Raw genomic sequence first — 20,000 nt, 5'->3', positions numbered from 1 at the left:
ATACGTTGAACAACCCTCTTGCAACGATTGACAAACTAAGCAGGCAGCAGTTTGGGAGGCCACCATTCATGATCTTACCCCTTCTCGCCTTTGTTGATGAACTTCTGCACCTCCTTCACTCCGCGTCGAATCTGTTTCAGCTTGGCAGCTAAAATGGAAGCCAAATGTTTACAATGGCATCCAGTGGAGTGTTTGATACATTATACACGAGTGACAAGTCACTTAATACGTGATTGAGTAGAAGACTTGCCGTTGAAATCCACAAGCCTAAGCCTAAGTTTTTATCAACAGCCGATACCTTTTTTTCGCGTTAAACATGCGCGTCCACGTGGTGAAGTTAATGTATGAGGGTTTGTGTCCACACGCATTGAAGAGCCACGAGGCTCGTCGACAACCTAACCTCAAACCGAAACGGCAACGTGCGTTTTATCATTACCATTCTCTACAATACAAATAGAGCTGACAGGCGCTTACCTTTCTTGACGCATTTGTAGAGCTTCTTGCTGAGTTTCCGTGACGCTAGCGGCTGGGCTATGGGGTTAATGTTAACAATAAGCTCCCCGTAAGATTTCTCGACTGCCCCTGTCGTTTCCTCTTCCACCTCTCCTTCTGGCTTCTCTTTCTTTGATTTTCCCATTTTAAACGGAGATGTTGGTCAAAGCTTAGTAACGAACGTGTTGGAAGTGGAGTCTGCAAGTTTCGCACGTGCTTCTCTTCCTACTCCTTCTTCTTCCTTCTGTGATACATTGAGGTTCACACCACACGCAGCTTGTACACAGCGCCACCTGGCGGAGAACACGACACGCAGGAAGGACACAGCGCCCCTAGTGCCCGGGACCATGAGGCCCTACCATCTTCATAATAGATCAGTAGTTTCATTTGTGAGATCCTCTTCCCTACCTGCCCTTGGACCAGGATGATGATATCGAGATGGATAGCAATGCTACAGCATAAAATCTTTTTTCTTTTTTCTTGCTGGTTTGCTGAATCTCAACTGATGTTTTGCCTCATGACTTCTCTCACCCCCAGACTGATGTTTATGGAAATGTATCTGTCTTGTCTTAGCCTAGTTAAAAAACATAACTTTAATATAACTCAACAGGCTCTTCGTGCAACTGACATGAGTCAAGGAAAGAACAAGTCAGCATTTATTCACAACAGCAACACCCCATTGTGTTACACAACCTGGTCTCGGCCGTACATGAGAAAGCTGGTCATTACATGGCAGTTGAGATGGAACAAATCGGTTTGGACCTTTTGGAGTCACTCATCCTCGTATTTCAAGTAGACCAGCAAATGTTCTTGTAAAAAATAAAGGAAAAGCAATACTTTAATCTGACTCGTATAAAGGTCTAAAAGAAAGACAATAATATATATATCAGCGTTATGCATTTTCAAGCCAAACACTTTCACTTGCTTTGTGAATGTGATGAAACTTCCCAGTAGAGCCCCCTACCATTGTTCATATTGCAATTAAATAATTCAAATTGGGCTCCTTCAAGGCCCCATTGGACGTAAACTGTACAGCGCCAATGTTTCACTTGATTGGGTTCATCTTATATACAATCTTATATACTTATAAACTTGGGATGTGTGGCCCCAGTCCACACCAGCAAATGATAACGCCCAATCATTCAGACACGGAGGAAACAAGGTGCAAACCGAGTGGTCAGGTTTGACTGTCAGGTAAAATAGAGACTGTTGCAAACTCAAGAGTTATTTTATCAGATCTGCGAGGCTGGAAGGCATTGTCCTGTTCGAAAGCTCTCTGGAAATCTGGCACCAAACGCAGGGAGAACAGAATGTAGCGGCAAGACAGTCCTTACACATAGTGCCCTGAGAAGTAGACAGCACAACAAGGTTCATAACGCAGTACCAGCTAATCATTCATTAATATGCAATGGGAAATACTATAAATAAATAAACTAAAATGCAAACTTGAATTCGATTTTTAAGATCTGATTTTAAACACGTATATCTTATCAGTTACCTCGAGTTGCTATGATCGGTAAATTATCAGCTCCTAGTCTATTCAGACACTAACCTTTCCAGTAAACATTTATTGATGAATATTATTGATTCGGTGTGACATCATCTTGGTGTTGTTTGATTTTGAAGTTATTTAAATTAAACGTATATAATGCACAGTGGTATTTTATTGGACTATGTTTGCACGATATGATTTTCTATGAACGCCTTTGCCTTACTTTTATTCCGTGACGTTGGCGCAAGGCAAACCTCATGCCCATTACCACTGGTGGGATAAGGCCGCACATATCCAGCAGAGGGAGACAGAGACACTCGCCAAACTTTTTGGTCACCGAGCAGGCGTGACAGGGACAACACCAACACCCAAAACAGCCTATCAAGTGACGTATCAAGGCAGTGTTATGACGGTAATATGTTTTCTATTTCAGGCATATCAGTATGAATACCACTAACATACATTATTCTACATAATTCTCAGTAGTATGTGAGGGCATTTAACTTATGTGTTTGAGAGCGTTTCACATACTGTATATGTGAGAAGTATGAAGTATCACCTAAACGGCCTCTCATACTTGGTAATAACTATGTTTGAGTGTACAACATCATTTTATAACTTACAGTCCTTTATATCCTCAGTGCAATGAAATAGTCCAGACGACCAATCACCAATGGATACATTTCGAGGCTGCTTAACCACTACTGAGTTGGAAGCCATTGTACTGTTTCAAGACAAGATTACAAGATTATTATCATATTTATAATTTATGTAATTAATCTCTACAAGAAGGCAGGCTACTTTTCCGAGAAAGACTGATTTAAATTTCGGATAAGCTAGTTCAACGCATATGGAATAAAGGAATTAGAAATTAGGATGATACCTCAAATAAATAATCAACGACGTTGTGGTAAAGCTAAATCTTACCTTAACGGCGTAAGAGAGACAAAGTTTGAATCCTGAAACAGTTCCTTCGTTGTTGGAACTGAACTAATGTAAACTGTAAGCACATAAGAAACCTGGCTGACCTGTCAGGCAGGCCTGTGATGTCACGCTGAAACATGCTCATCCTTAGCACTTTAAGGCCGTGACGAATCAAACAAATAGCCACGTTATTTTACTTTCGGACTTAACATGCTGTGCATGCTAGTCCACGCCCACTATCGAAATAAACAGAAAGCCGCGTGACATCGGTTTATTTAATCCCAGATTTGCAGTCGGCCTGAAGAGGAACGACACTGTAATCAATCAAACCCTATACTATACACCAAACTTCAGGAGAAACTCGCTAACCAAGGCGGAGGCCATGGACTCGATTCCATTATACCAGATTTGTTAGGCGTTCAGTTGGAATTCCTTTACCCGTTCAATAAAGCCCAAAAAGAACCGGGAGGGGACCTACTTTGCCGTTTGATTGCCATGGTTGAAAAAAGCGGAAAGGCCTCTTTCAGCCCTATAGCAGACACTCCATATCAGGGCATCGGTCACTTCAGAGACACATGGTATTGCTGAAGAAAAAGGGTGGAAATTGGACCAAAACACAAGCCAGCCTTATTGATACGCATAAAACATTTTTTATGATGATTGTGGTCAAGCATTTAGAAAATGGTCACGTGTTATTCGGGGAGAAGGTCATGAGGGGTATCACTGTTGTAATCATCATTTTGAGGGATCCCCCTGAAAGACGATTACCTCTGATTAGAGGAGCGGTCAGAATGTAGAACATGAATCTAATAATTTCATACTTCATTTTTTCAACATCCATCTAAAGTGTCCCACAGATTACTTTTTCAGTTATAAAACACTTTCTTGATAAGAAGAACATATTGAATGACAACACAATACTCAGTTTAACATCCAGACAAACGAATGCACATCCACGTCTGCGTCCGCTTCTGGTCGTTTCTCAGCAGCTTTGGCGGTGGCGACTTTGGTGGTGACCCTCATTTGATATAGTCTAGTGAGAGAAATTATTCAGCAAGTAAACAGCGGCGAAATGACTTAGTCCAATATGTCCATAAAATGATTGATTGAGACAGATGGTCTGGAAAATGACAATCATGGACAATGATTACACTGCAATGTTATTCGATTTTTCTTTTCATTCATTCTTTAGTTCCCATCACATTATCTATTAATATGCTGGCACTATACATATGCAGCCTTCGTTATACCACAGCAAAGATTCATCAGTCAGAGCTAGAAGGCTTTTAGAGTGCTGGGCTGGGCTTTTACCACGAATGAATGGCAGTGCCTTCCCGTCGCAAGTATCCTTCTCAAGAATCCGAGCATATAAATAGTACATTCAGGAATCCTGCATTAATACACTTGACGCCTCATTCATTTACTTGATATGTTGGTCAAGTGAATTAATCAGCTGGCGTCACCAGTACGTGCAGTCATTGAGTCTAGATTTAGCCATGTCGTGAGTACATTTCTATTTAACGATGTGGTATTTGCTTGGAGCCCCACACCAGAGAATGTTGTGGCAAAAGCATGAGGTAAAACACAAGTTAAGCTATAACGACACAGAGTCTGTACATTTGGTGGTTGTTTTAAAATAAAATCTGTGGCGTGATGTCAATCAATGTTAGCGGTTGAAATGGTTCCATCACTACATTCATCATTAAAACATTTTTAATGAACTATGACTTTCATTTTCCAACCCTAATCCGCACCATAAATACATTTCCAAATACACCACATTACATCACGTGACAATCCTTACCTGTACATAACCTCCACTGTCTACATGGTTGAGAATGCAACATAGCTAAGTAGGGTGCACTTAGAACACACCAGACAGGGCCTTTGAAGTGATAACAACAGAAATCCGTAATTTACACCTAATTATGTTGTAAAGGGCTATCATGGTGTGCATTAAGCATCAGAATAGTGGGCTCTATGAAATCCATTGCAATTTCAAGTAATTTTAACCTACCAATTTCCTTTTATTTCTTCACTCCGATTTAATGGATGAGATCTATTTTCCCTCCTGGCTGAGTAGGCAAGCGAGTGACCAATTACCCCAGACCCACAAGCCAGGTGCCTCATATCAGAGTGTGAGTTTGTGGGGTACTGGGGGGGGGAGTGGGAATCAGACCACACCCCTACTATAGAGTATAGAGTCCTGAGGGTTGGTACGTCCTTTTGTGATAGGCTTGCTTCGATTTTACATCCGGTTGTCAATCAGTTTAAGTATACCTTGTTTATGCCTCTGGTCTAGTTAAGCTAGAATTCTCATGATGCCTTGAAGAACTAGCATGCATTCCTTGACGCTGGGTGTGAGCGGAGCTCCTGTCAGGTACACTCGTCACAGCGCTTCACACACACACACACACACACACACACACCGCTTCAACCAGTGGTTCCGTTTCTAAGACATTTCTTGGCCACACGCTCCATGGCTTTTACGACGCGCTGGGCTGAAACAACCATTGGTTATCCTTTTTAATTCACAAGTGCGATTGAACACGCTGACGTGGCCACACATTTCTACGACAAACACGGTGTTGTGAGCGTAAAGGGTTATAATGGCGAGCATACAGGCTGAACACAACTGCACACCCGGACGGTGTTGTGCCTTAATCAACCCGCCTGTTAAGTCCAAGTCCAACATAGTCTTCACAGTGTCCGTCAACAGGTGTCGCCATGAGTAGGGTGCCCATGACGGGTGACACAAACCATGGTCCAGTTCCTGGAGGCTTTGGGTACAGTACGACCGACCCCAGCAGGAGGTCGGTCCCTAACCCCAGTCCCCTCTGACCAGCTCAGTGGTCCCCCTCTCCTCCATGTCCTTCTCCACACACACACACACACACACACACACACATACACACACACACACACACACACACACACACACACACACGTCTCAATCTGTGTGCATGTAATTCATGGGAATAACACTTGTAATGACCATCGACATTGAAGTTCTTTTCATCCAATCCAAACTGTTTTAAATAAGGACTTACGGTGTGTGTGTGTGTGTGTGTGTGTGTGTGTGTGTCTGAATCTGTCATTCATCTTGGAGGTGAGGCAATTCAGGCTATCAATAAATGATAAATACCAGAAAGGAATGGGTGTTTTGGAGACCTTTTACCTACGACGACCAGCAGAGAGAGAGCGATTGAAGGCTGCAGTCAAAGTATTCCACCGACGCTAAATACCACACGTCCCTAGACTGCCCTGTCACTCCAGATCGACTTCTCTGTCCGTCGATCGGGTCCACAAACCACCTTGATCGATTGTCTCGCGTCATTGGCTGCCTAGCAGCAGCTCCCTGTCAGTGTGTGTGTGTGTGTGTGTGCGTGCGTGCGTGCGTGCGTGCGTGCGTGTGTGTGTGTGGGTGTGCGGGCGGATTAGCTGTCAGCCGACTCCCGACGCATCGCCACGGCAACATCCCGCTGCACCTCCACACGGTGCTTCCTCAAACTCTGTCCGTTCGCCAACAGCAACGCCTCCCGCGGCGACCCCGCCCCCGTCCCACGGGCGGCCCCCGTCCCACGGCCCGCCCCCGCCCCGACCTCCCTCGCCAGGGGGGAGACGGGCTTCACCGGGGGGCCCCTCCCCGCTGGGGCCGGGGCCGCGTGTTGGGCCTGCGGCCCCGCGCAGGGACTCCCGGGGAGGGGGGGGGGCGGCGAGAGGAGTCGCCCCCCTCCGGAGGTCCAGGGGGCGGGGGCCGGGCGCGTGGCGACGCAGCGCGGGCTGGGGTGCATGGAGGAGAGGGTCTGCTGGCTGCCGTTGAGGAAGGAGGAGGTGTTGGACCCCTGGTGGCAGCGGTAGTTGTAGTAGGCCTGCCAGCCCTGCTTCTTCTTCTTCCACTGGCAGCGCAGGATGCGGATGAAGGCCTTCAGGGGAAACACACAGGTGAGAGATGGGTCGGAGCGTTGGGGGCGCGGCAGTGTGGCTCTGGAGGTACTGCGGGTTGGCTGGTAACCGGAAAGGTTGCTGGTTATCCCCAGCTCCTCGAGGTGATAGAAATAATAATAAAAAACCACAATAAAGCCCAAAGGCTTGTTTCCATTGTGGCCCTTGAGATGGGAAGGGAGAAATAAGGCATGGAGTAAAACAATGGAGAACAAACACACAGCACATGGACTACAACGTTGAGGGAAAAAGGGGAATAAAATAAATAAAACAAGGGGTGAGTTCCCTGACAATCTCAGGTGTCCCTGAGCAAAAGGACTAAACCTCACTGCTCCCGATGAGCTGGCTGTCGCCTTGCATTGTTCACTCCGCCATCGGTGTGCATGAATGGGTGAATGTTATTATTGGCAACATTGTAAAGTACTTTGAATGGCTCCTGGTTAGAAAAGCACTCTATAAGTGCAGTCCATTTACCATTTATTTACCATGCGTGGAAATGTTTCAGTGGATCGTTAGTTAAGGTTGTTTCCCCTCGGCCAAATAATATACGTAGTCACAATGTTAATCCATGTTGTGGCAGTGTTGAGTTAAGATGTATGAATATGTAAACATGGATGAAAAGAGTATAACAAGAGTCCTTCAAAATTGTTGGTGGTAGAGAACTGCAGACTCAGTTCATAGTTTTCACAGGCGAAGTACCTGCTTGAACTCACGACTGTAACAGGGGTAGATGATGGGGTTCAGACAGCTGTTGAAGTAGCCCAGCCAAAAGATGACCTTGAAAAATGTTTCGGGGGGCCGCAGGTTGGCGTTGAAGGAGCCTGAGGGAGTAAAAATGTGGTGAGAAATCGATGGCTCTGCACCAAACAGGAAAAACAAATGACTTTTCATTTGCTATAGCGGGGATAGTCCCCAAGTCAAATGCCAAGGGTGGGGGGGGAAAAATTTGCTATGGCCTTCGACATGCAAATTAACGCGGATCGCCCATTTGCACTGATGAAATCACTTATTTCTCTATACCTGATATTTCACTGCTGGTCATTTATGAGCCACAAGGGGGCGCCCTTTTGAAAAATATGAACATATTCATCATCATAGTCTATACTTGCACCTTAAATTGGGAACATAAGCTTTAACAGTAGAGGAACACCTGTCCACTCAATCAGAGAGTTTTATTAATTAATGTTTTGAAAAATACGTATCCTAATATTCTCGGGGAGCATACATGGTCAAATTTCTGGCTACTCTTTTGTTATAAAGCATGTGTGTGTGTGTGTGTGTGTGTGTGTGTGTGTGTGTGTGTGTGTGTGTGTGTGTGTGTGTGTAGGTGTCTTCCCTTGAAAGACGGGTGTGTGTGAGCATATGTCGATTTCAGGATTTTTTCTGAGGGGCACACACACACCAGCATAAAAAAATGCTCATCAAGTGATTATGTGCAACCTCCCACTTTTACAGCTTTAAGGACCTTTAAACACCCCCGTTTGCACCTGACCTTGCCATTCCTCCATCTCACAGTTAGCAGCGAGCAAACCCGGCCGCTTACAACGCCGTCGGCTAGCGGTGGTGCAGGACCGTGCAGATGCTAACGTGCTTATGGTTTGCTGACAGAGTTTGAATGGCTCTCAGTCTCTTAGATATCCCATTAGTTCACCCGTCCATCAAGACATTTTTTGTTAGGGACCTGCTCCCCTAGTGCAGAAGTAAATCCTTTTCTTTGATCTGGGCGTCAGATTGGCTTCATCTGGCGCCCCTGACAACCTTCAGCAATTACCGCTGCCCTCCCAGCCTTTCAGCTCAGAGCGCCGGCTCAACACATGGATCCGGCTCTTTCTTTGACTCTTAAGCCACTCATAACAACATGTTTACATCGAGACCAAGGGAAGTGTTGTTCACTCTCTCTCTCTCTCTCGCTCTCTCTCTCTCGCTCTCTTCAGCCCGCAGCAGCAGAAACACATACACAAACACAAACACATACACACTACGAACGCCGTAAAGCAACCAGGTGTCGGATAGGGCTCTAAATCTCAGTACTCTAAATCTTGTCTTGTTTTTCAGCCAGTATAGCGGTGGATTTACATTTACATTTACATTTAGGGCATTTTATCCAAAGCGACTTACATTTCACATCAGAGGGGTCTCATTCAGATGTAGGAGCCCCCTAGGAGAGGAAGGGCATCTAGAGCGGATACACACATGTTCTCCAGCCGGACGCTGCCCCTCTCCCATCCCTAACCCCCACAGACCCTTTTTAGGCCTTCCCGTCCCGCTCAGCAGCGTCTCCTCCGGTATGTCGCCCCCGCACGCAACGAGCCGTCGCGCCATTGGCTGACGTCTGTCCTGACAGCAAAGACAAAGTGCCAGTCTCCCCTCGGAGACATAGAACGCCATGCGGAGAGAGAGAGAGAGAGAAAGAGAAGTTGGGAGAGAAGTGTGTGGAGGGGGGGGGGGGAGAGAAAGAGAGAGAGAGAGAAAGAGAGAGAGAGAGATGGAGAGATATGGAGAGAAGTGGGGGGAGAGAGAGATAGTGCCCAATATAGGGAGAGAATTGGGGGATGGAGAGAGCGAGCGAGAGAGATAGGGGGGGCGCGGGGGGAATGACAGAGTTATTGCGCTGTGTTTGGAGAACCCACTCAAAGCCCAAAACAAACTTTTTGTAAGTCAAGTCCAAGCAGCCGACCCCCCTCGCCCACCCACCCCCGAACATAAGATTACAGCTCTTCAACTTCAGCTCTAGATGCTAAGCTAGGCAGATGCCATATTTCCATCAGGGTCGCACGGGATAGGATCTCAGTACATCTTTATGAGCTCTCTGAGATCGGGAGAGATGGGCTCCCTGTAGGGTCTCTCTGCGGGCCTGTAGTTAGCGTCCCCAGCCCCATGATGGACCACTTGGGTCAGAGCCAGGAGGAGTCAAGGAGACAGGAGAGAGGAGAATTATAGACGAAAGAAGGGAGCAGAGCAGAAGAGGGGAGATTTGTAGAAGAGGAGAATAGAATAAAATACAGAACATTGAAGAGAGGACAATTATAGAAGAGGGAGAGTTATAGAAGGCAGGAGAAGAGGAGAGTAATATAGAAGAGGAGAAAATAATTATGAAACAGAGATAAGGAGGGAGGAGAGAAGAGAGTAGACTAGATTATGGTAGAGAGGAGAGGAGGGGGGAGAGAAGAGAGGAGAAGAGATTAAGGAAGAGGGAAGAGGGAGGAGGAGAAAAGAGAAGAGAGGAGAAGAGATTAAAGAAGGCATAAGGGGGAGGAGGAGAAAAGAGAAGAGAATTGATTATGGAAGAGAGAAGACGGAGGAGGTGAGGAGAAAGAACGGGAGGTGATGGGAGGTGCAGTAAGAGAGGAGAGGAGAACAAATGAGGAAGATGAGCAGAAAAGCGAGGAGGGAGATGAAGAGCAGAGAAGAAGGAAGAGAGTATATGAGATAAGTGGAAAAGAGGAGAAGGTGAGATGACAAGAAGATAGATTAGCGAGGGGATGGAAGGAGAACTAAAATATAAAAGCCAGACTTGGAGCAAGATAGACAAATACTTTGTGCCTGTGAGCTCTCGTGAACATCCTAAAAATGGACTCATCTCTTTTACTAAAGCCTTTCTAACTGGCACAAAAGCCCACTAACACCCACTAACATCTGGCATCTGTCTTTAGTGGGAAAGCTTACAATCCCCGGGATTCCCACGACAAATGACTCTGCAGGAGTCACGGGTCTTAAACGCTTCGGCTGTGATTGACAGTGATTGAAACAGGTCACCCAGGAGGAAACGCTAATATGCGGCCCTTTTTCAATGCGATGCTACAACGTGGAGTTTGCATGAGTCTGAATGAGTAGCATATGAGAAAAAGAATGAACCACTGTAGCATTTTCACTGGCCTCTATGCTGCTTTCTATTCTTAACTAATCGTGTTTTACGGCTCTTTCGTGGACATGACATACCAGAAGACAAACGGCAGACTCGTCTACTGGCAACGGTAAAGGAATCCTCTCAATTTTTGCCGGGTTTCCAGTAAAAGAAAACCTGCATATACGTGCTTATTTGGGTGGAAAATTATTTAAGATTGTTCATGTGAACTCACCTCCTAACACCTCCTCTTCCCTTTCATGTTTTCCTATTACCTGGCCTCATTCATTCTCTCCCTGCCTTTTCACGATCCTGAACACTAATCTCACTTATCTCTTGACACTTGCAAGCGTGTCAGTGTACCTTTTTCGTAGAGGTGCCTCCGAAAAGGGAAACTGATATCACGAAAAGAAGAGTAGCTGAGGTTGGAGCAGAGTAGAACATTCACACACTTGTTGGCGGAGACTGGCAGAAACATAGGGTTTTACACTTGTTTTTTCTAAATTACGCTTTTATTTTGGTAACTGTGCCAGAATTGCATTGATTACTACGTTGTAGGTCATAGAAAGCACGTAAAGACATTTGAAACAAAGAGAAGGGAGGATTTTGGATTTACTAGCACTTTAACATGAAAGATGCCTGTTTATTTTCTGAAAAGTATACGTTTTTCCTTGATTTAACAAAGGAGAACTAAATGCCTTTAAGCAACAGTTTATTTTGCCACCCATACTGAGAAATGTTTTTACTCACTATACTGTGAGATGCTTTGGATCAGAGCACTCACCCAAATGGCAAACATTACATCCATTTATGTATTATGGTATACTTCCTGTGAGTCAAGTGTGAAGTACATTCGGTTCCACTTCTTTGCCCACCATATGTGTTAAATAGATTTTTAAAGACGTGGGAGACAATCATGGTCTGCTCAGCGAGCTGAATCATGTTGTGGTGCAGCAACTTAGCCACAACTTGATGGATCACAAGAGGATGCAGCTTGCATTCTGTTTATGGATGTCTTCTATTTTCTGGGGAGGAGCTTAAGCCTCCATACATTAATGCCCCACATGTGGAGGATTCTCATAAACACTGTTTATAGCAGTCGCCTCACAGGAAGGAGATAGAAAAATCGTTCATCAACAAATATGTAAACCGCTTGAAACGATAAAAGTGTGGTCATCGTGAGAGCGTGTATATATATATATATATATATATATATATATATATGCATAATTAATGGTCCTGCGTGTGTATTGACGGAGGCCTACTTGTTTTCTCGTCGCTGGAAAGTTCATCACACCACATGATGATGTATTGTAGTGTAATGTAGTGCATTTGAGAATATGTGGAGGTAAATTTGATCAGTGGCTGGACATACGTGGAGAGAGGAGAGAGGAGAGAGGAGAGAGGAGAGAGGAGAGATGGGAGAGGAAAGGGGAGAGAGGAGTGAGGAGAGATGGAGAGAGGGGAAAAAGGAGAGGAGAGCGAGGGGAAGAGAGGACATGAGGAGAGAGGAGAGAAGAGGAGAGCAGAAAAAGGGAGAGAGGAGAGAGCGGAGAGGAGAGCGAGGGGAAGAGAGGAGATGAGGAGAGGAGAAGAGACAAATATCAGTTTATGAAGTCTTCACTAATACAAAACCAATCTTCACACAAACTTTATGTTCACACATCAACAGCTAATAATAATCATGTTATAAATTGTGATGAATGTACACTAATGAGAGTGTGGTAAGAGAGTGGTGATGTCTCCCACTCTTTTTCTCTGAGAATGCATCTGAGTCTCCCTCACTTCGTTGTATTTTGGTAGTATCCCATGATACCAGAACAGCTACAGCCCTCTGGAGGATTGGTTGTCTGCTGGGGAACCATCTCAGGAAAACCCACAAAAAAAAAAACCCCGGCTCCCAGGCACGGCTGCCTGCTCTCACCAGCCACCTTGTGGAGGAACGGGTGACACATGACATAACACAGGAGATTGAAATGCAATGAAGAGGTTTTTTACTCAAGGCTATCTATAAATTGTTCTAAAGAATGCATTTAAGGGTTGTAGACAAGGTTTAAGCAGGGGAACGTCACAAAATGTGGCCTGAGGCAAAAAACAACAACACGTTGGATAAACTAGCACTCTGGACGACCTTATAAATATATAATCATGATTTCAAAGAAAAACTTGGATGATATATTTCAACTAATAGATTATAGATTAGCTAATATAGCTAATGGATTTTCTAAATACAGTTAGGGTCTTTTCAACTCTTTAGTTCCAAACTCGTAAACAAACGTCGTGCGTTCTAGTGGGTCGCAGGTCCAACCCACAATGCATTGTGTTCTGGTTCGCTTCCTGTTCTTGAGTCGGATCACGTTTACGCCCAAAGATAATCAAACCAGGGTTGATTTGGAAGCAGACCAAGAACCCCGTTTTCAAGCCAACCAGAGTTCATTTGGTTTGGTCCGCACCAGAGTAGGAATGAGCACTCACGCCTCACAGAACAAGTGCTCCAGGGTTTGACGTTCAACGGACCGAACAGCTCAGGTGTTAAGGCACCCTTACAAATATGGTTATTTTGTGCAGTTTTCTGTCAAAGTTACACACTGATTTATTCAGATGTCACTGGGATGTGCTTGTAGGTGGTGCTTGCATAGGGCTCTAACCGCAGAGTGTCAATTTTCGTTCGGGCAACTGAAGGAGTCAATTTATATGGGTTATAAGGGACCGCAAAATGCTTTTTTAAAAATCTAGGTAATAATCAATTTTCTCCATCTCCTTCCCTGAACAAAGACATATGGCCGATGGACAAGTAAATTGCAAAAATACTTACTACTATACTAATATTTGTCCATGTCTAGATCCCTGTCCTTTTCTTTCAGTTAATCGGTCCAAGTCGGTCCGTGGAAGTACTTGAGTATATTTTCCGTGTGTAAATACTCAGCGACATGTTTACAGAGTGGTCGTACCAGTGACCCACTGTGAATACTGCAGTAAAACACCAGAGACCAAATAAAGAGCAGCAGAGACATCTGAGCTGTAGATTAGGATGAAAAACAAATTCCTGCATTCCTGATTCTTCTCCCACAGTGCAACAAGACTATTAATGAAAACGGAAAAGCTTGGGAATAATACAGAGGCAACCATATCGCTCTTCCTATCCATCAACCTATCCATGTGTGTTCCCCTCCCAATTTGTATTGGATTGAAACAGACTGAGAGAGAGGGGGAGAGAGACATTCAGAGAAAAAAAAAAATGATGTCTACATCACTTCTTCACAAGCGGGAAGGAGCAAATACAGTGCAAGACAAGAATCGTTTTGAGCCTTTCTTCAGATAATCTTTGCCATAATTGAACACCTTAGAAGGGAAAGATAAGTGGCCCAACAAATCCAATCAGTCACTAATCTGAATTCTTCTGACGGTTCCCGTACGAGGGCAGTGCTCTCTGTTCAAATGGATCCCGTGACTCTATTTTAAGTTGTAAATGAAATAGCTACGGTGAATAATGTTCGGTTAGGGCCTTACAAGGCTGGTGTCTGGATTCCATTCGGTTGTTTCGGATGATTGGTTATTGTGCCACTTTTCAGTAGTTGTTTTACTTTTTCGCTCAAATGTACGTATGTTACTAAAGACTGTAGTATAAAAGCAATCCATCCACGGTGTTGTCAACCAAGGGGATAACGGTCTCATTCAGTTTGGTCTGTGCCGACCATTGACAGGAAATAACAATGAGGAGGTGAAGTTTAATTAGTAACATAACATTAAAGATCTCACCATTGTGTAGCTTGAAGAAGCTCTATTTAAACTAACGTTGTGAATCTCCCTTCGAATTTTCCAATAGAAAACGGTTGTGAGATCGGGATTGCAAAGAGATGTTTTCTGTGTCTCAACCGACGGGACCTGTAGTCCAAGAAATCAAAACAACCTCCAGAGGTTTTGTATGCTGCATTCGATCTAGATTCTAACGACAGCTTCTTGTCTAGACAGGACTTCTTGCAAAAGCTCTTGTTTAGCTCATACGTCACCCGGCGTTACCCAATGTAAAGCAAAGCGGCGTCATAGGCTGATGTCTCTGAATCGTTGCTGAGCTTTGTTTGGTTTTTCCAATGATTCTAAGATTCATAGGCCTTGGATTATTATTATAATTATATTATTGAACAGGATTCGATTATCCAAAGCAAGGTAAAATTGGCGGTCTTGGTGTTCACTTGGTGCCAGTGAGCCAATGTGTTCTGCGCTAGCCCCGGCCATGACTGTATGTTTTTGTGAGACACATTTTAATTGAGTCAAACAGATAATAATAAACAGTATAAAAATACAGAACGTTCTTTTTTCATTTAGTTTCCAAAAATAATACCAAACAAAACAACCCCCGCCCCCCCCCCCACCACCACCATCACCACCACCTTCTCCATAGCCCCCCTACCAAAAGTCCTGTCATGTACTAGAGAAATATCTCATTTGAAATGCGGTCCATTCAGTCGAGGGTCCTATTACTGAGGGAAGAAAGACAGCTGATGGAAAATCACCGGCATTACAGCGAACGAGGCCTGGCAGACGGCGGGAGAGTGTGTTTCATCGAATCTCTTCAAATGTGTTCCCTCCGCTCTCCATGTCCACATACAAATATAAATGTCCCTTTATATTTAAAACGGTAAAGTGTTGATATTCTATTCAGTCGCAAGACGATACGTTGTTCATCTTTTGTAGTCATCCTGTTTCTCCTTTATTTTGTATATGTCAGTACAGTCTGAGGTATGGCTAGCAAGCAGCAATGGTGTGCTACGTAGCATCGATATACGGGAGGCAATTTAAAGGAAGCAAGCAGGTCAGGAGTATTATGGGCTAGCAGGTCTGATAGTCATGTACTGAAGCGGAGATAACAGACTGAAACTCTTTAAGGGTTAGAGAGAGAGAGAGAGAGCGAGAGAGAGAGAGAGAGGTGCAGGTGTTTCTTATTCCTTATAAACATTGACTTGTAAGGTGATCTTCCAGTGTTTGATTACTGTATTTCAAGATGTCTGTTGGTAAAATTAAATAACATCCATGTAGGACAAAGAGCACATTTCTTGCAAAGTAATGGCCCAAATGAAAACACATGATTGGTATTTTTAGAGGTCTTAGATCTTAAAGGAAGAGCAACTGAGTTCTGCCTTTACATGGTTAACGTGTTACGCTTAACAGCTTTATGGAAAGCTTTTTTTATACAGCTCAAAATGAAACCTAGAATTAAATCAAAAAGAGATGATTTTCATTACAAATGCTAACACTATAACCATTACTGAGACAAATGCTACCAAAGCATATATCTATAATAATTAAATTAAATATGCATGCTTGGCACATGTTGGTTATATATATATATGTGTGTGTGTTTGTGTATTGTTTCTAAGTGCGTATGAATTTAACCCATGTTGACTGTAATAATGTTAACTTGTTTTAATTTTTTTTTTTCAGATTGTGTTGCTGTTGGAGTCCAGACACCAATAACACGCACACATGTATGCACACACGCTTGGACCAATGCAGTCCCACACACGAACACACGAACACACACACACATACACACACACACACACACACACACACACACACACACACACACACACACACACACACACACACGCACACACACAAAGTCAGACATGTTGTCTTATGTTTCACTGTCAAGTATTTCATCTGAAATACTTGCCAGAGAAAGTAAACATGGGAATTACATGAGGGGCAGAAAGGGATGAAGGAGACGGATTCGATCTTATCAGAGAAATAAATAAATCAACCGACCCCAAAAAAGAAAGAAAACTAATGATTAACGTATCATATCACAGTGTCGATGCAGGAAGAATGAGGAAGTGGAGATATAGGGTTGAATTGAGGTTGAAATGAGAAACAACAGACACTTGGGAGGGCTGAGTCAATCTTGTCGTGTCAGAATAAAGTGCAGCTGTGTTTGTGTTCATCAGCGTGGATTAACATCTGCCTGGTCATGTGAGGCCTGACTGAACTTTGGCTTGCAACAACAGTAAAGAGGTCCCAGCGACCCCATGAACTGTGCTTCCCGTGGTGTTGGGCAGAGCAAAACAAGAAGCAGCTGGGGCACTTATTTACTTGTTTAATTGTGAGACCGCTTTTAATGACTTTGAAGCCCGATGTCCGCTCATTAAAAACAAAATTATGAAAATATTCCTTGCTTACTCCAGCAGCTGTGATGGTGTGAAATGAATCAATAAACAACATTCTCATCAATAATCAGAATTTACAAGCAATCAATACATAAAAAAACATGAATGTTTATCTTCACATCTTGCCGCGAATGTATAATGCAAATATTCCCGTATTTACTGCATTGCAGACATTTGGCCTGTCGAATAATTGAACCCACTAGAAACATTTTATCAGAAGACGTATTTACACGTTGGTCGGTGAGAAAACACGGAAATTCAAATACAATTTCAGTTTGGTGGTCAAAAATACCTCATAAAACACACAATAGGAGGCTAAAGGGCTGGACCGGAGAGCAGCAAGAGCAGAAGGAGAGCCGTTGGGCTGTAGAACGAGGTCGCTAGCTACCCTGTAGAGCAGTGGGGTACGTCCGGCTGGGCTTGCTCCATGAAGTATGGTTTGGTAAGGAGATGGTAGATCAGGAGATTGCAGATAAAGAGACAGAAGATCAGGAGATGGTCCATAAGGAGACGTTAGACGAGGAGATGGTAGATGAGATGGTCCATAAGGAGACGGCCCATAAAGGGATGGTTGATGTTGCTCATTCAATGACCTCTCCACCTGGCAATGTGCACAACTGTTCTCTTCTTGAGACTTCTTACAACTGTTTATTTGATTTTCTTTAAATATCTTACATACTTCTCTTTTATTCTCATAACCTTTGGAGGTAATTAAGACAGGTTTAAGACACTTCTGACCCCAGGTTAAGGAAACAACTCTATTATCCTGCATGAATGCTATGGTTACCACCAACACAAACATTAAATTAGGCCAAGTTTATACCCTTTTGTAATATTTCTTAATTCATTTTTTAGGCTTCTCAAAGAGTTGTCATTCCAATAAACATCCAGATGTTTACATTTATGATCTTGTGTCAATAAATACACATAAGCAAAATAAAAGGCTTCAAAGCATCTCGTGTTCTCACATAAATATTCTCCCCACAGAAATAGGAACAGTTTAAATGGATTTGCATATGAATTTATATATTTTTCTTTCCCGATAGGCACATCCTGTTTTAGTTACTTTAGGATTAAAGTGCTTTGGGTAAAGAGTTTATAATGAATGTGACCGAAAAAGGTAATGTGCGTTGCTTTTTAACAAAACATGAACCATCTTTCCTCTGCACTAAATACTGATGTCGAGAGGGGAGAATGTAAATTCCTCAAGTACAGGCAAGAACAATGAATGTCCATCTTTAACATGCAGCCAAGCCTCCCTCCCCACACTATACCATTTTCAACCGGTGGTTAAAGGTGGTCGTCAGTGTTGTGAAGTAGATCTAAGCCTCAGGTATATCTCGATTTGGCTTGCTGTCACTGGCTGTAGAACTGCTTTTGAACTTGGGGAACTCGACAGCGTCCCTCCACTGGGAGAACTGGTGTGTTGGTGGGGGGGGGGGACATGTGGGACCGGTTTGACAAAGCACCCTGTACACACCGCAGGGTGCAATTTGGTCGCATACCTGCCTGATTTTGCATATTATCCCGTGCAAACACAGTATTGTCAGGTTTGGTTTACATAGAGTCCAAACGTTGCTATCAACAAAAAACGAGCGTGAAAGAAACAATTCTTGGGATTGCCACCTATTCCATATAATAGAAACACAAAGGAGCCAATTAAATAAATGTCCCTCATTTCCATGGAGGGCGGTTTAAAGCGAACCAATATTGACAGACAGCTCTGTCCTAATGGGGGAGAGGCGGATTGGGGCACAAAGGGGGGCCAGCATTAGCTTCACACCGGGCTACCAGAGATAACAGGGTTGATGATCATTGAGAAGCCCTCCTCAGACGTTTTCCACTTTCCACCCAGCACGGCCGCTATCTAAGGGATGGGGGATCGAGGCTGCAGCAGAGAGCGGTGAGACGGTGTCGCAGAACATCTGGGCTGTTTTGGATCAACGTGAAACAGTTCGCACAAATACATAATAACTGTCTGTCTAGTAGAGGTGTTTATATGTTCACCCAATCCGTTCCTTTTTGCACCGCCAGTCCGGTAACAGATTCTATTTGTTTTAAATGTCACCATGCGGCACGATAGGTGTTTATTTGTGCATTTGTTCATATTTTTGTACGTATTTTGCCCCTTTATGGTGACTCAGACTCGTTTCAGATTGACCTGCACTTCAACTCCAGCACTGAGGACTCGACTCGACTACACAGCACCCAAACACCCCTACACACACACCACCACACACTGGCACACGGGCACACACACACACACACACACACACGCATACACACACACACACATATACACAAACACCCAACCCCCCCCCCCCCCCCCCCCCCAACACACCCACGGCGCGGCCATCGGCCCACTCACCGATGGGCAGTGCCAGGAAGAAGGGCAGCCAGCACAGGATGAACATGCCCACCACCACGCCCAGCGTCTTGGCCGCCTTCTTCTCCCGCGAGAACTTCAGCAGCTTCACCGTCAGGTTGCTGGCGCGGCCCCCCGTCGTTCCGTGGCCGTTGCTCCTGCCCACGCACAGGTCCTGGATCTGCTGGTTGCGGCAGTGGATCCGGAGGGTGACCTCGTTGGAGTTCTCCTTGACCACGCCGGCCTCCAGGTTGCGGGTGGTGCGCTTGGCCACCACGTACACCTGGCAGTACATGGCCAGGATGACGGCCAGCGGGATGTAGAAGGAGCCCAGCGAGGAGAACAGGGCGTAGAAGGGCTCCTCCGTGATGGGGCACACCGTGTCGTCCTGGGGGGGGGGGGGGGGGGGGGGGAGAAGTAGAGAGAGGGAGGTGGGGAGAGGGTGGGGGAGGTAGAGAGAGAGAGGGAAGTAGAGAGGGAGGTAGAGAGAGGGAGGAAGAGAGAGAGGGAGGTAGAGAGAGGGAGGAAGAGAGAGAGGGAGGTAGAGAGAGAGGGAGGAAGAGAGAGGGAGGTAGAAAGAGGGAGGAAGAGAGAGGGAGGTAGAGAGAGGGAGGAAGAGAGAGAGGGAGGAAGAGAGAGGGAGGTAGAGAGAGGGTGGAGGAGGTAGAGAGAGAGGGAGGAAGTAGAGAGGGAGGGAGAGAGAGAGGGAGGTAGAGAGAGAGTGGGAGGTAAAGAGAGAGGGAGGGGGGATGAGAGAGGCAGGTAGAGAGA

General features: G+C 44.8%; 3 protein-coding genes across 3 annotated transcripts in view; all 3 read right to left on the bottom strand.

Moving 5' to 3' along the window:
• The window catches only part of nhp2 (NHP2 ribonucleoprotein homolog (yeast)), a 1,724-nt gene extending 1,010 nt beyond the window's left edge, over positions 1-714 (bottom strand). The window contains exons 1-2 of the mRNA XM_079737485.1: positions 475-714; positions 79-148 (exon numbers count right to left, since the gene is read on the bottom strand). Of these exons, the coding sequence (XP_079593611.1) occupies positions 79-148; positions 475-637 (233 nt within the window). The 5' untranslated portion in view covers positions 638-714. The remainder of the gene's footprint in view (positions 1-78; positions 149-474) is intronic.
• A 564-nt stretch (positions 715-1,278) lies between these two features.
• LOC307076473 (PLAC8-like protein 1) lies at positions 1,279-2,984 on the bottom strand. The gene is made up of 4 exons (XM_079737489.1): positions 2,912-2,984; positions 2,608-2,708; positions 2,208-2,362; positions 1,279-1,836 (listed from the first exon to the last, which is right to left on the bottom strand). The coding sequence occupies exons 2-4, from the start codon at positions 2,702-2,704 to the stop codon at positions 1,717-1,719; spliced, it is 372 nt and encodes a 123-aa protein (XP_079593615.1). The 5' UTR covers positions 2,705-2,708; positions 2,912-2,984; the 3' UTR covers positions 1,279-1,716.
• Positions 2,985-6,345: 3,361 nt separating this feature from the next.
• Positions 6,346-20,000, bottom strand: part of LOC307076457 (alpha-1A adrenergic receptor-like) — a gene marked incomplete at both ends in the record, with an annotated part of 16,501 nt that continues 2,846 nt past the window's right edge. Inside the window, 3 exons of the mRNA XM_079737470.1 lie at positions 6,346-6,834; positions 7,553-7,674; positions 19,233-19,617. Of these exons, the coding sequence (XP_079593596.1) occupies positions 6,346-6,834; positions 7,553-7,674; positions 19,233-19,617 (996 nt within the window). The remainder of the gene's footprint in view (positions 6,835-7,552; positions 7,675-19,232; positions 19,618-20,000) is intronic.

This window comes from Pollachius pollachius, assembly GCF_949987615.1.
Source record: "Pollachius pollachius genome assembly, chromosome: 6".
Lineage (NCBI taxonomy): Eukaryota > Metazoa > Chordata > Actinopteri > Gadiformes > Gadidae > Pollachius > Pollachius pollachius.
This window is presented reverse-complemented; position numbering and strand designations above follow the sequence as displayed.